The 14714-nt window shown below is 36.7% G+C and overlaps 1 protein-coding gene across 2 annotated transcripts; it reads left to right on the top strand.

The window, feature by feature from the left end:
- The first annotated feature begins 2176 nt into the window (after positions 1-2176).
- On the top strand, positions 2177-7621 carry LOC136233223 (G-type lectin S-receptor-like serine/threonine-protein kinase B120). 2 transcript variants are annotated; one of them, XM_066022836.1, is made up of 8 exons: positions 2177-3738; positions 4839-4961; positions 5101-5333; positions 5610-5820; positions 5903-6140; positions 6248-6395; positions 6845-7111; positions 7344-7621. In XM_066022836.1, exons 1-8 carry the CDS (start codon positions 2475-2477, stop codon positions 7377-7379), a joined length of 2520 nt encoding a protein of 839 aa, XP_065878908.1. In that variant the 5' UTR covers positions 2177-2474; the 3' UTR covers positions 7380-7621. The 2 variants fall into 2 exon arrangements, with proteins under 2 accessions (XP_065878908.1, XP_065878907.1); XM_066022835.1 differs by lacking the exon at positions 7344-7621 and having other exon boundaries at positions 6845-7282.
- Positions 7622-14714: the final 7093 nt, after the last annotated feature.

Consider the following 14714-nt stretch of genomic DNA (forward strand, 5'->3'; position numbering starts at 1 on the left):
GTTACGAATCTCCTTTAAGTGTGGTCGTTAGCTCCTTAACGGTCCATTAATTCATAAATCGGCTCAACCGAGGCGGATCGAGGCAGGCTGGCGGATCTCGCGTAGGTTTGACTACGGATCTCGTGTGGCAGAGTCTAGGTGATCCGCTACTCGAATGACTTGCTTGATACGCCATTGCTTCCTTGGTGCTCCCCATACGTGGTCGTTTTGGTAAATATCCTTTTTGAACCCTTGGATAATACCCCGATGTTATCAGACAATATTTCTAAAAGCCCATAAAAGTTTAATCTGTCACAATAAAATTATTTAAATTTATTTTTATCTCAATAAAGTCACTTTAAACGTTTTCAGTCATCTTTTCGCTGAAATTGCTCATGGGGCATCTCGACGTCATGTCAGCGCCACCTGACATATTAAAAAAATGTAACTACACATTTGAATTGATAATCGATATGTCACGTAAGTTAATTTGTGGTTAAAATTTTTAATTGACAATTCTTATTTACTTGGTTTATAATAAAAAAATTTATTATGTCATATGACGTTGAGATATGTGATTAGTTGTCACGTAATTAACTTCGACGAAAAAATGATATAAAATCATCCAAAATGACTTTGTGGGGACAAAAACAAACTTAATCGATTTTATTGAGACAAATTAAACTTTTATGACCTTTTGGGGATACTGTCCAAACTTTTGTGATCACCAATCTTCATATTTTTAGCAAAAGGTGTCACGTCCGTGTCTAAATTTCTAGAATTTATACCTTGATAGTAATATATATTATTATTATTAGGTGTGTGATTTTTATTTGGTGCTATAGATAAAGTTTGGAGTTAATTTGATGGTTTTATGTGTAACTTAAAAGTTTAGGGTAATTTTTAAAGATTATATAAAGATGGAGGACCAAACGGAATCTTTACCGGATTTGGGATATATATCCCAAATCTTCAGATTAATGGATTTATATATCGCTGCTTTAACCGTTTCTCCACCGTTTCTTTGATTTACGGAGATTCGACCGTCCAAATCACTTGAAACTTAAATTATAGTATCCTTAAGTATAGATCTAAGTCCTAACCGAAGAATTTTTGAGTTTCGGAAGTGTTTGGAGGGAAAACATCTTAGACAGGATTTAGAGGAGAATTGAACGGGTGTATTTCTTCAATTAGCAGCTAAGGTAAGTAACTATCAACTATATTTTGAGTTTTATGTATATAGATAAATATACATCAAAGATTTTTCAGAAATTGATATTTTAGGGTTATGCAGGAATTTTGTAAAATTGAGGTTTTTCATGATTTTGCTTTTTATTGTGAAATTGCGGTTCAAATGAAGCTATTGATTATGCTTCTATGTGATTTTCAGATTTTACTTGATTATGTTGATTTAAGGCTTAATTTGGTTGATTTACATATATACATATATGTTTTTGGTTTCGAACAAAATGAATTTGATGATTTCTTACGAATTGTTTTTGGATTGAGAAATCTGTTGCGGTTATTGTTGTTATTATTTTGGATTGAAGTCCAAATATGATTTTTTATGATACAAAAGGGCTAATTGAAGCCAAATGATTTATGGTTATGAAATAGTTTGGAATTTGATTGTGAAAGGAAAAATAGCTTTTTCTAATGTCAAACAGTAGATTAAATAAACGGAACTTAGGGTCCGTTTGTTTTATCTGCTGTTTGCTGTTGCTATTTGCTGTTTCCTGTTACGGTTTGCTGTTTGCTGTTTGAAAAGGCTGCTGTTCCAAAAAACAGGGATTCCCTGCTTTTATAAAAAGCTACTTTTCGGCTCCAAAAGGCAAACAGAAAGTGTCTAACCAAACACCTTAAACTCTCATTTTCAAAGTGAAAAGGTAAATAGGAGGTCGAAAAGCAACTACCAAACACCCACTTAGATTCGCTGTCTCCTATAGTCAAAATGATAAATTTGTAATTTTCTCTCATTGACTAAAAAGCAAACCACATTTTCCACCCTTGTATACCAATGTAAATCACATGGTTTTTTTTACTATTTCCTAGTTAATTATATGAGATGGAGGGCCAAGTTGTTTATGTTTTTATTTTCTCTTTCATTTTTATCATTTTGCAAAAAGGCATAGACTATTCTATTCCAATAGGGAAGTTGCATAAACTATAAAGTGAAGAATTATTTTGACCAATAATACCTACCCAACTACTATATTCTAAAATATTCTCTCTTCCCCTAGTTTTCTATTTCATCAACCAATAAAGTTTGCAACTTTTCATAATCAAGGTTGCTTCTTCTTCTTGGACTGCACCAAATCCACTCTTAATAAGCTTTTCCAGTCAGATTTCTCATCCTCATTTTACAGTCACCTCCCTCCCACCAAAACCCACTCTCCAATCGATACTTTTCTTTGAAAATCACCTTCCTTTTCTTCTTTCTTCTCTAATAAACCTTCCATGTCTGCAATTTTTTAGTTTCTTTGAGGTTTAAAGCTATGGCTTTTATTAGCAAACCCCCAATTTTTACCCTCTTCTTCCTGTTCTCTCTAGCTACTTTCTGTTCTGCTAATAACACGATCACAAAAGGGCAATCGATTAAAGACGGCGAAACTTTATTATCAGACGATGAGAATTTCGAATTGGGGTTTTTCCCTCTCGGAGATTCTAATTCCCGGTATGTCGGAATTCGGTATCACGAAATTGAGAATAAGTCGATAATCTGGATTGCTAACAGAGAGAAACCAATTCCGGGCACCGGAGGAATATTTACAATCGGGGGAGATGGGAATTTGAGAGTTGAAGATGGAAATGGGGTTTTAATTTGGTCAAGCAATGCTTCACAGCTTTCTAATACTACTCAAGCAACACTGCATCCGACCGGAAATCTTGTCCTTTCCGATACCGGTGATGCAGCGAAGGTATACTGGGAAAGCTTTAAACATCCGACGGATACTTTCTTACCCAACATGAAAATAATTGCAACAGGTGAAAAGAAGGCCTTAATTTCGTGGAAATCAGCGACGGATCCTTCGCCGGGAAATTTCAGCCTCGGAATTGACGTCCGGGGAGCTCCGCAATTAGTCATATGGGAGGAAACAAAACGACGGTGGAGAAGTGGGTATTGGAATGGGCAAATTTTCACCGGAGTTCCGGATATGGCTGCTGTGACAAGTGTCCAATACGGATTCAAAATTGGCCCTGAATCTGATGGAAATTTTGCAGTTACATATAATCCCAGAAATGCTGCAGCTTTGATGAGGTTTCAGATAACTTGGGAAGGGGTTGAGAAACAAGTTGTATGGAATGAAACTGAAAAGAAATGGGATTTGATTCAAAAACAACCTGCTAATAATTGTGGACTTTACAATTTTTGTGGGAATTTTGGGGTTTGTAATGCTGAAAAAGAACCCCTTTGTTCATGTATGGATGGATATATCGCCAAAGATGAAGATCAGTGGGGAAGAAGGGATTGGTCAAGTGGGTGTATGAGAAGAACTGAATTGCAGTGTGAGAGGAATTCTAGTTTTGCAGATGGGTTTAAGGAGATTAGGTGTAATAAACTGCCGGATTTTGCTGAAGTTCATAGTAGTTTAGCTGGAAGTGATTGTGAGAAGATGTGTTTGAACAACTGTTCTTGTAATGGGTATGCTGAAGTTGCTAATATTGGGTGTATGATTTGGAATGATGATCTGATTGATATTCAAGATTTTGGGAAACCTGGAATTGTTATGTTTCTTCGTCTTGCTGGTTCTGAATTGGGTAAGATTGCTTTCTTTATTTTGTGCTCTTTATATCTCACATTGCTTAATTAGAGAGCTCAGGAGCGGATTGCTCTCCTTCTCTACTTTATTTTGGGCTCTTTATATCTTATATTGCTTAATTAAAGAGCTCTGGAGCGGGAGCTATGGAACTCGGAGTCCATCCTGCTCCTCTGAGTACCTTTTGGCCATGTTTGGTAAAGAGCGTTTTGGAGTAAAATTAGAGGTTTGGGATATTTTAGAGGTTTTGACTTGTCAAACTTCTAATAGTGGTGTTTGGTGAAGAGATGTTTGAAACAAGTTCACACAATCCGTTAGTCAAATCAGCTAACCAAAAAATGTAATCAGCTAACCACTAAGAGCTAATTGCCAAACAGGGCCTTGGAGTGAGTTCGGCGGGTACTAAAGACTTGTATTCAATATTGAGTCACCCATAAATATTTGAGAAGAGTGTGTTAGAAATCTCACATTGCTTAATTAGGGTAGGAGGCAATTTGCTCTTTTGGGGTACCTTTTGGGTGATTTCGGTCTTTGTTTACATGGTATAGAAACTTTGTATTCAGTACTGCGGGTTGACCATAAATATTTGCGTCACGCTCCACATGGTTATGAGTGTTAATATCTCATATTGATCAATTAGGGAGCTATATGCCTCCGAGGCAATCCCCCTCCTTTGAGATGCCTTTTGGGGTGGATTCAATCTTTGTCTACATGGTACTATAGCCTTGTATTCAATCATCGGTGACCTATAAATATTTGCTTCGGTATGCGTTAATTAGGGAGTTATATCCTCTCATTTAGATACCTTTTGGGTCGAGTTTGACTTTTATTTACATGGTACACGAGTCTTGTATTCAATATCGGGTCAGTCATAAATATTTGCCTTACGCTTCGGATGGCTCTGCACGTAAGAGGAGCCTGTTAGATATCTTACATTGCTTAATTAGGAGCTATATAGCTCCGAGTCAATCTCCCTCTACCTTTTGTAGTGAATTCGGAGTTTGTTTAAATACTATTAGAACCTTGTATTCAATACTCGATCACGCATAAATATTTGCTTCACGCTCCAAATGAATCCTGATGTTTTTGTTTGTCTAATAGATGTACAAGATAGCAGCAGCAAGGGATTATCAGCAGGCGTGATTGCAGGAATTGTTATAGGCGGAGTTGTCTTTTTGGTTATAATTGCATTCCTACTCTGGAGGCTAAAAGCAAAGCTCCAAGGTAAATTTCACCAAGTTTCGGCAAATTTCGCCAAGTTTTGCACTAGTGAAACCTTGACGAAACTATTGTGAATGTTTCACTAACGTTTCATCAAGTTTCACAATTGATTGGGGAATCATTTGCTTGTGCATCTTTTCAGTTTTACCCGCAGCAAACTCGAATTCGTTGATGAAAAAGAGCGAGATACCATTTTCTGATCTGACCAGAAGTAAAGGATATTCATCAGAGATGTCTGGACCAGTTGTCATTGATGGGAGCGCCGTAAACGGTCCTGATTTACCATTATACAGCTTTAATTCACTAGCAGTAGCTACAGACAATTTTTCTGAACAAAACAAGCTTGGTCACGGAGGATTTGGCCATGTTTACAAGGTAATTATCGGGAAATCGACGCATTTGTGGTTAATTACAAAAGAATTTCTTCATTGAGAGCAGATTTCAAACTATTTCCGTGTATGTGGTGGTTTTGGCTCGCCCTGTCTGTCAGAAAGGCGAACAAGAGAGCAGTGTGGATTTTTTATTGAGCCAGAATCACTACAAACACAGAAATAGATTGAAATCCGCCTTAGATGAAGAAATTCTATGGTAATTAAAATCATGTAGCAGAATGTAAGAATGAGAAGCATAATATTTTACTTCTATTTGCAGGGAAAACTTCCTGGAGGAGAGGAAATCGCTGTGAAGCGCCTTTCGAAAATCTCGGGTCAGGGCATGGAGGAGTTCAAGAATGAAATCATACTGATTGCAAAATTACAACACAGGAATCTTGTTAGATTATTAGGCTGCTGCATTGAGGGGGAAGAGAAGATGTTGTTATACGAATACATGCCGAATAAAAGCTTGGATTTCTTTCTTTTCGGTAAGCTATTTCGCCTTTTGATGCTTACGAATCCAAGCATTGTGTTACAACTTTCTAATTTGTTACCATTTGCTTGCTGCAGACCCTGCAAAGCAGGCCTTGCTAGATTGGAAGAAGAGGTTTAATATTATTGAAGGAATCGCGAGAGGTCTTCTTTATCTTCATCGAGACTCGAGACTCCGAATCATTCATCGAGACTTAAAGGCTAGCAACATTCTGCTCGATGAGGAAATGACACCAAAGATTTCAGATTTCGGAATGGCCAGAATTTTCGGGGGAAACCAAAACGAGATAAACACAAACAAAATTGTCGGAACATAGTAAGTATAACTTATTTAAGTACCATTCCATATTAGATAATCTCGAACAAAGAAACTCGATCAAACGAAATCAATCTCAATGTATCTTTCACTTTCTTGAATTGCAGCGGCTACATGTCACCGGAATACGCAATGGAAGGTCTATTTTCAGTCAAATCAGACGTATATAGTTTCGGAGTTTTGCTACTAGAGCTTGTCACAGGCAGACGGAACAGCAGTTATCGTTCAACCGATCACGTTTGCCTCACTGCCTACGTAAGTATATACCGAAAAGCTTAAGGCCCTGTTTGGCAAATAGCTGATAGTTGATTACATTAGCTGTTAGCTGATTTGACTAGCTGATTGTGTGAACTTTTTTGGTAAAACTTAGCTAATTGTTAATAGCTGTTTGTGTGAAATAACAAATAAGGACATGGTAAAGTCTTTATTTGAGGGTGAAAATGTCGTTCAAAAGAGATGGAGCAATAAGCTAATTGAAAAAGCTCCTAAAATGAGCTTTTTCAAAATTAGCTTTTTGGATCCAATAAGCTCTTTCAAACCTCTTTCCACCAAATACAACTATCAGATGTTTGACTAGTTAAAACCTCTAAAGTGGCTCAAACCTCTAATTTTGCCCCAAAAAACTCTCTACCGAACAGGGCCTAAGACTTTTTACGTAATCCGTTTCCACAAACGTCTAACCATTGGTTTTTTCTTGATGCTAGGCATGGGATCTTTGGAACGAAGATAAAGCAACGGAACTAATCGATGCATCGATACGAGAATCGAGTAGTCGAAACGAAGTAATGAGATGCATACAAGTAGCAATGTTATGTGTGCAAGATTCAGCAGTAAGCAGACCAACAATGTCAAAAGTAATATTAATGCTTGAAAGCAATAACACAACATTGCCATTGCCAAAACAACCTACTTATAGTTCAATGAGAGGTTCCATTGATACATTTGAAACATTTACAGAAGGTCATGAAATTGTATCCTCTAATGATGTCACTGTTACAATGATTGCTGGAAGATGATCATAATTTCATTTTTTCTTCATATTTATATGTAATTAATTTCAGAAACATTACCTGACATGACATGAACATCTTTGTAGCGTTTTTGTTTGTGAATCAATTTTGTATAGAACGGGTTTTCGTGTTTTTCGGTTTCGATTTCGAGATTGAATTTGGTTTCCATTGACTTATGTTTGATGTAAATTAGAAAGAAATTCCAGGAGAAGCAATGACATGGAGTTGAGGGAAGAAGCAGAATGAATATCTATGGAACAAAGAAAGAAAACGTGGGTTGTGACAAGTCAACGGGTTGACCAGTTTAGAACAAAGAATCTGGATACGGCTAATGTTGAAAATGTTGTTCTAAAAGTCAATATTGTTGACTGTTGTATTGTATTATATGTAATTAAAAAAAATGATCATATTTTAGAATTCAAAACTGTGATGTGATTGATTAATCAACTCCTTTGGTTGGAACAAATTTCATCCAAGAAAATAATTGAATTTTCTTAGGAGGATTTAATACAATTCATTTATCAAAAAAATTTAAAGAGGTAAAATATACCAATGATCATTGAAGTTCGTGGTCTGTTTAACATGTCATTGAATTTCATGAGAGAATCTGAGCTGAGTTTAAGGAATCAGGGGTCGGGAACTGACGGCTGCTTTTATACCTAAATCAATGATGATGATAGCTTCTGAGTAGAATACAAGATTAGGTGAGGAATGAGGAGGAATTGAATACCTTTGGTGTCCTGTGTACCTTGTATTTATATGAGGACTAAGTCGTACCCTCTAAATGTGAGTAAAGCCACAGTGGTAAAATTAGAAACGATTACAACAGTTGCACGTGTGATTCCACTAATCACGATGTTGGATGCATGTAAGAATGTGCGTGTGGGTTTGTAAATGAGCCGAGCTGCTCATCATCGGCTCATTGTTTGGCTCGATAAAAACTCGATCGTGTTTGACTCAAATAAAGAGTGTTGTTAAACCTAGCCCCAAATTCCCACCCCCAGTCCCGTGAAAGGACGAAAATGCCCTTTCATGGGTTTTGGGGGTGAAAAGCTATTTTTTTGCCTTTCCGTCACGCGGACGTAGGGATGGCAACGGGTAGGGTACCGGCGGGTAGTGTCAATCCCAAACTTTTACCCGTTTATTTGTTAATTACCCGTACCCTTCCCATTACCCTAACGGGTATATGTTTTGCATCCCATACCCGTCCCATTTAATTCACCGGTACCCACGGGTACCCTTACCCGTTAAGAATCACTAAATAAAACAAAAAATATTACAAATTTAACAAAGTATAAATTTAATAAATCATTCATTTAAAAATTGAACCTTAATCAATAAAAATAAAATAGCTTAGTGTTATCACTTAATGGTCGAAGAACAAAAGGTTGGTATTCAAATCTCACATCTTACATCTAAAACACAATAATATTTTTTAATATATAAAAAATTATGACGGGTAACGGGTACCGGGTACCCTAGGGGGTCTTCCCATACCTGTCCCATTACCCTAACGGGTAATGATTTTGATCCCATACCCGTCTCATACCCTTTTATACAGGGTACGGGTAGTCCTATTAGGGTCGGGTAGTGCCGCGTACCCGCGGGTAGGGTACCCGTTGCCATCCCTACGCAGACGTGTGGCTATCACGCCCGACCACGCGGTGAGGCGTGATAGCCACACGTCCGACCACGCAGTGAGGCGTGATAGCCACACGCCCGCGTGACGGAAAGGCAAAAAAATAGTCCGTTAAACCCGTAAATACCTGTTACCAGCTCAAACTACACAATTGTACTTAAAACCTATAAATACCATGCATTTTTAACTAAAATTAGTAACAATAATATAAGTTCATGAATAAATATTATTAATTACAACACATAAAACTAATATAATCTACTCCAAGCCGCTCTCCTTTCAGCGTATGTATTGTCCAAGTGACGAACACTCGGTTCACGAAATGTATGCCATTGGGTGGCAATGGGAGGCACTGGAAATCCAGGTCTTAAATAAAGACATATGTAGTGATGATAACTCCCCAAATGACAAATCACAATCTCTCATTCTGGTGGTCTTCCATCGTCCGAACGCATCGGCAGTATAGTGCAACATCCTAACTGTGATGTAGTAAAAAGGAATATTACTGCATTCAATACAGATGTAGCAGCATATAGGTCATCCGGACTCACCATCCAGTGGGACTCACCACACCCCGCTCCTGCCCATCTAATACGCGTGAGGGCAGCATCGAATCCGTTCCAGAACACTGGCGCATACAGATCACGGTGTGCCCGCATCTCATTCTCTATAAGCACTCTAATCAGCTTCCACTCCTCCTGGTTATTTGTGATGGCATCGGCTAAAACACGAAATCCACAGTTACCATCTACTACAACATCATGGTATCCAGTAATAAATGGTACAATGAGCCCTTGAATCCGATGTAAATGGTGGTAACCGGCGATATCTGCATCAAATCCGGATGAAAATATTAATATATGAAATTCGTGAGCTACAATATATTTACTTTAACTTCAACATATATATTACTAAAATAAAATATACCCGGCATCTCGTTGTTATGCACAGATGAGGATGAGGATCGGCCTCGACTACGACTACTCCTCGAAGGAGAGGATCGTACACGACCTCGTGGTGCCTGATTGTACTCCCATGCACTCGGATTTCGTTTCGTTGATGAATTCCCCTTTGGTCTACCCCTAACAGTGTCTTTGACCTCAGGTTCTTTGAAGCCACTTTGATCCGGGTTTATCTGATCATGAATCATCATCGATATGCTACGCACCATTGAAGGATCTAATTTTTCAACATTTTCCACAAGAGAGTGAAAAAACCGGTGATCCTCAAACCCGTCAGCATATACGGGAGCAGTAACTGGTATGTCACTCAAATCTTCAAACGCAAGAGATCTCCAAAAAGGATGGATGCGGTCCGCACGAACCGATGTGTCTGTGTCAATATACGTTTTAAGCTCACATACACACGGAATGCCATGAGTCATGGGCAACACGCATCCGCATTCACTTACCACATCCATACTCAAGCCGCGCATACGCTTGAGCTCATCATTTAGTACACGCAAACAGTAATGTGAAACATGTAAGTCGAGGTACTGGAAAGGTTCTTTACAGTGAGCCACTGCAGATCTTCTTCTCGAGTCCTCGAGTGAGTATCTGATTATATACAGTAAAGGATTACACAACTAATGTATTACAATTTAAAAGATTAAATTAAATAACAGAATAAATGTCTTACTTGATCGCATCGATCTGAGCCTCAATCTTCTTGTGCACCTTCGCCCACACTGTATCGAGTGCACCAGTAGATGAATTCAACCACTATTTCAACTGTGCATGTGAACTCTCCACTCGACAAGTTGTGGTGTTTCTTAAGTGCAACACCTTGTTCATCCATGCTCGACAGAACTTCTCTTTATGCACTAGCCATGTGGTCTCCACGTACTCTATCACACGAGGCCAGTTGGCAGTAGTATTCTTCATAGCTACCACTGCCTCCTCATATTCGGCTACTGTCGGGGCTTCAATTATACTTTTCCATTTGGAATTCTTAAAAATTTCACCAAAAACCTTCAATCCACACAACTTGCCTAGTATATCCTCCACAACATATTAATATGCCATCTTTATTATATGTTGAATCTATACCAACAAACAAGTAATAAGATCGAAACAGTGCGATCGATGTAGGATGTGCCATAAATAAGTGAGTCACAACATTGCTGCCCGACGCTGATTGCATCCAATGTATGTATTCCTTATCTATAGCAAGCCGATAAAACTGATCGATTACATCCCGACCCTCAAAGCTCTCGGTCCTGATTTTTTTCTTGTAGTTATAAACATGTCTTTGTGTCGGGCAATCCTCCGGATGTTTTTCTTTGATTGCAGCAAAAATAGCACAAGGCTTAGCTTGAGCTGCACTCATTTGACGAATAATTTTTTTGGAACCCGGGCTTAGTCCGCTCATCTGTCTGTAGCCCCGATGATATACAGCCAACTGATGATAGTGTTGTCCTCTATCTCCAGCAATCCCATTCACCACCCAACCGCCTAATTCAGCGATTTTCAGAACCTTTATCTGGAATTTGCAACCACAGTACTTTATTTTTGTATTCCTCCGTACTACTTCCTCCATATCCATATCCTTTTTCCTTCGATAATTCTTAATACCACGAGCACATTTAATCAATATCCATTTTGACTTGCCCCTTGTCTTGTGCGACGCTGTGGTTAACTCGAAGCCGATCTCAATTGCCGTCTGTTTTGCCCAGTTAACAGCTTCATTATATGTTTGAAACGTTTGTTCGGGAAAAAACTGCGAACTGTAATCAATGTCGTTTCCGCCAAAATCTTCAAACGAAACCTCATGCAAATGATAAATAACGAACATTACATTCCAATACGCGACATTTCTACAATGTTTCAATATCTAAACCCGAAAATGGGCCAAAAATAAGCTCGAGCGTGTGAAAATCACGCCCCACCATGTGGTCGGGCGTATGAACATCATGCCTCACCATGTGGTGGGGCGTGTGAACGTCACGCCTCACCACATGGTGGGGCGTATGAACATCACGTCCCACCTTATGGTGGGGCGTATGAACATCACGCCCCACCACATGGTGGGGCGTAATATTCAAACGCCCCACCACATGGTGAGGCGTGATGCTCACATGCCCACAGTCCGTAATAGCGATTTTTTTACAAAAATCAATGTAAGTTCAATTGGAAAAATACCTCGACTTCAGGGATCGCGTCATTCTCGTCTCTTCCCGGTGATAACGGATTGCTCGCCATGAAACGTATTGACTTTGATTTCGGAACAAAATGTATTTGGGAGAGTTTGAGAGAGTTTGGGAGGGTTTGGAATTTTCAATTTTTGGCTAAAGGGCGGTTACGTCTTTTTTCGGGGCTGAAAGTGTGAAATTGGGGCTGTGTATAGTAATTCACATTATAAATGAGCCGAGCTTAAGCATGACGAAGCTCAGCTCATGCTTAAGCTCGGCTCAAAAGCTCACGACCAGACTCGATTATAGGTTCATGAACAAACTCATGAGCAAACTCGACTATAATATTCATGAACATGCTCGTGAGAAAGCTTGGTTCAATTATTTTTGAAGGGGTAAGGTGCAAAAATACCCCTAATATTTACACCTAGGAGCAATTTTAGCTTTAACGTCTAAAATGATGCAATTTTACCCTTAACGTTGCTAGTCAAGAGCAATTTTACTCCTAACGTTGACAACTTGGATCAATTGGAGAAATTATTCATCAAATTGCCTTTTTGGTCATAAATCTTGTCATCTACACTTCACATGTGCGTCGTTTTATTACTCATTAGTAACAAATCACAAACATATGATTAAACGTGAACTTAAAAAAAATTAAAAATATATTGTATTTTGTACAAGTTAAATAAAAAAATTTAAATATTTCATCAAATTTAAAAATATTAATCTTAAATCACAAAAAAATATGAAATCTTTTGTTTAGAATCAATTTATGTGCAACTGGTGCAGAATAAAGAAGAAAATATGTGTGTTTTATAATATTGTCTGAAGTTGACTCAACTTGTCAAAATTAAGGATAAAATTGGTATTGGCTGGCACCATTAAGGATAAAATTGTACCATTTTAAACGTTAAGAGTAAAATTATTTTTGCACTTTATCCCTTTCTTTAATAATAATATTTCTATAAAGGGAAAATATAAAACAACGTAGTTTTGTATAAACTTTAGTTTTGTAGATTTCAAAGCTATGTAGTTTTGTGTTAAAAAAATTTCAAACCAGTATAATTAATGAACATAATTAATAAGTTGTTCGTGAGCGAAGTTCATGAACTGAATTAATAAGTTGTTCATGAGCAAAACTCGTGAACAAGCTCACGAACAACTCGTGATCAGCTCGCGAACATATTATTAAGCTCGAACTCATCAATTTTTTTGATGAACCGAACATGAGTAGGTCAAAGTTCGACTCGATTACAATTCTATGTACGTGAAATTAAGGTTTTATTTAACCAATCCACATGGGTCCATCAGTTACTAGAAGGAAGTGTCTCATTAGTCTATATATTAGTCTATATGTATTCATATATGTGTGATATCATTCGCTCAACTTCAAATTTAATTTCAGTAAAGTCATTTTCATCAATTTGTGTACATAGACTCATTGAAACTTTAAGGTGGCACAAAAGACATGTTAACTATACACAAACTAAGTTTCGGTGGATATGTTTGATTTTTACAATTGACATGGCAAAACGTCACAACCATGTATGCGCCATGTAGCACATCTTAAGCTACAATTTAAAAAAAAAAACACTTGTCCAATGTAATATTTTAGGGAGTTTTTATATGATCACCGACAAAATCAGAAAGGCCCCTTGTTTCAAAGAGAGGAGAGAAGGGGTCAGATTTATCCCGATATCTGCAAGAATAACAATACGATTTATAATGCTACGGCCATAAAATCAAATGTGAAATTCAATGAAGTTGAGTGATTCCCATCCTCTAATTTATCCCTTTTCATATGGAGGAAATATTTTTAATTTAAAAGAATTTAATTGTTAGTTGAATTGAACTAATGTCTCATTCTCATTTATAAATCATTGTCTAATTTGGTATAATATAATTTTTAATTCTCACATCATAAATTATTGTAGTTATAGATTTGAGAGAATTTATCCAAAAACATAAATTATGAACGAATAAATTGATAATGAGTTTCCAACCACTTTCTACATGGTCTTTCTGTATTTTTTAATAATTTTATAGACAAACAAATGGGAATTAAGTATGGAATGTTTAATGTTTAATTAATTAATTGTCACTTTTATATAATATAATGAAGAAACATAGGAGTTGGTCTAGAGTATACATACATATATATAAATATTTTCTAATCTAGAATATTTATTTAGTTGTCAAGAATAAACAGCTAGGATTTAGGAAGGACCAAAGTCCAATCTATTACAAATACTTTAAATATTATATTAATATTTATATAGTTTATTATAAATTACTTTATTATAAATTACTTCATCTGTTCCATAATATTTATCTTTTAACGTTAAAGTACATGAATTAAAAATACAATTAATGTTAACTAAAAGACTTTATTATCTTTATATTAATTGCATCCATTAATTAATTTTTATCTATTCCTAAAGTAAAAGGGTAATTAAATAGAAATATATTTGATAAACTATCCATTAATATACATTGATTGTATCAAAACTTTAAACATTATGAAACAAAAATATTGTGGAAGGGAGGAAGTATAATTTAGGGAAAAAGCTCAACTACAAAGTTGTTAGATTTTATACTTAATACATCATGGATTCTTTAACTTGTACCAAAACTTCAATTGACCTCAACTTTAAAAATGTTTTACTAACTTTTATATTTGTTTAAAATAAAATCTGAACTCCTAAAATTCACATCGCGGAATAAAGTGGGATTTTGAAAATGATAAAGACGTAAATAGTTGGTAGTTGATTACTTTTTTTGTTAGCTGATTT

This window comes from Euphorbia lathyris, chromosome 6 (assembly GCF_963576675.1).
Source record: "Euphorbia lathyris chromosome 6, ddEupLath1.1, whole genome shotgun sequence".
NCBI classification, from domain to species: domain Eukaryota; kingdom Viridiplantae; phylum Streptophyta; class Magnoliopsida; order Malpighiales; family Euphorbiaceae; genus Euphorbia; species Euphorbia lathyris.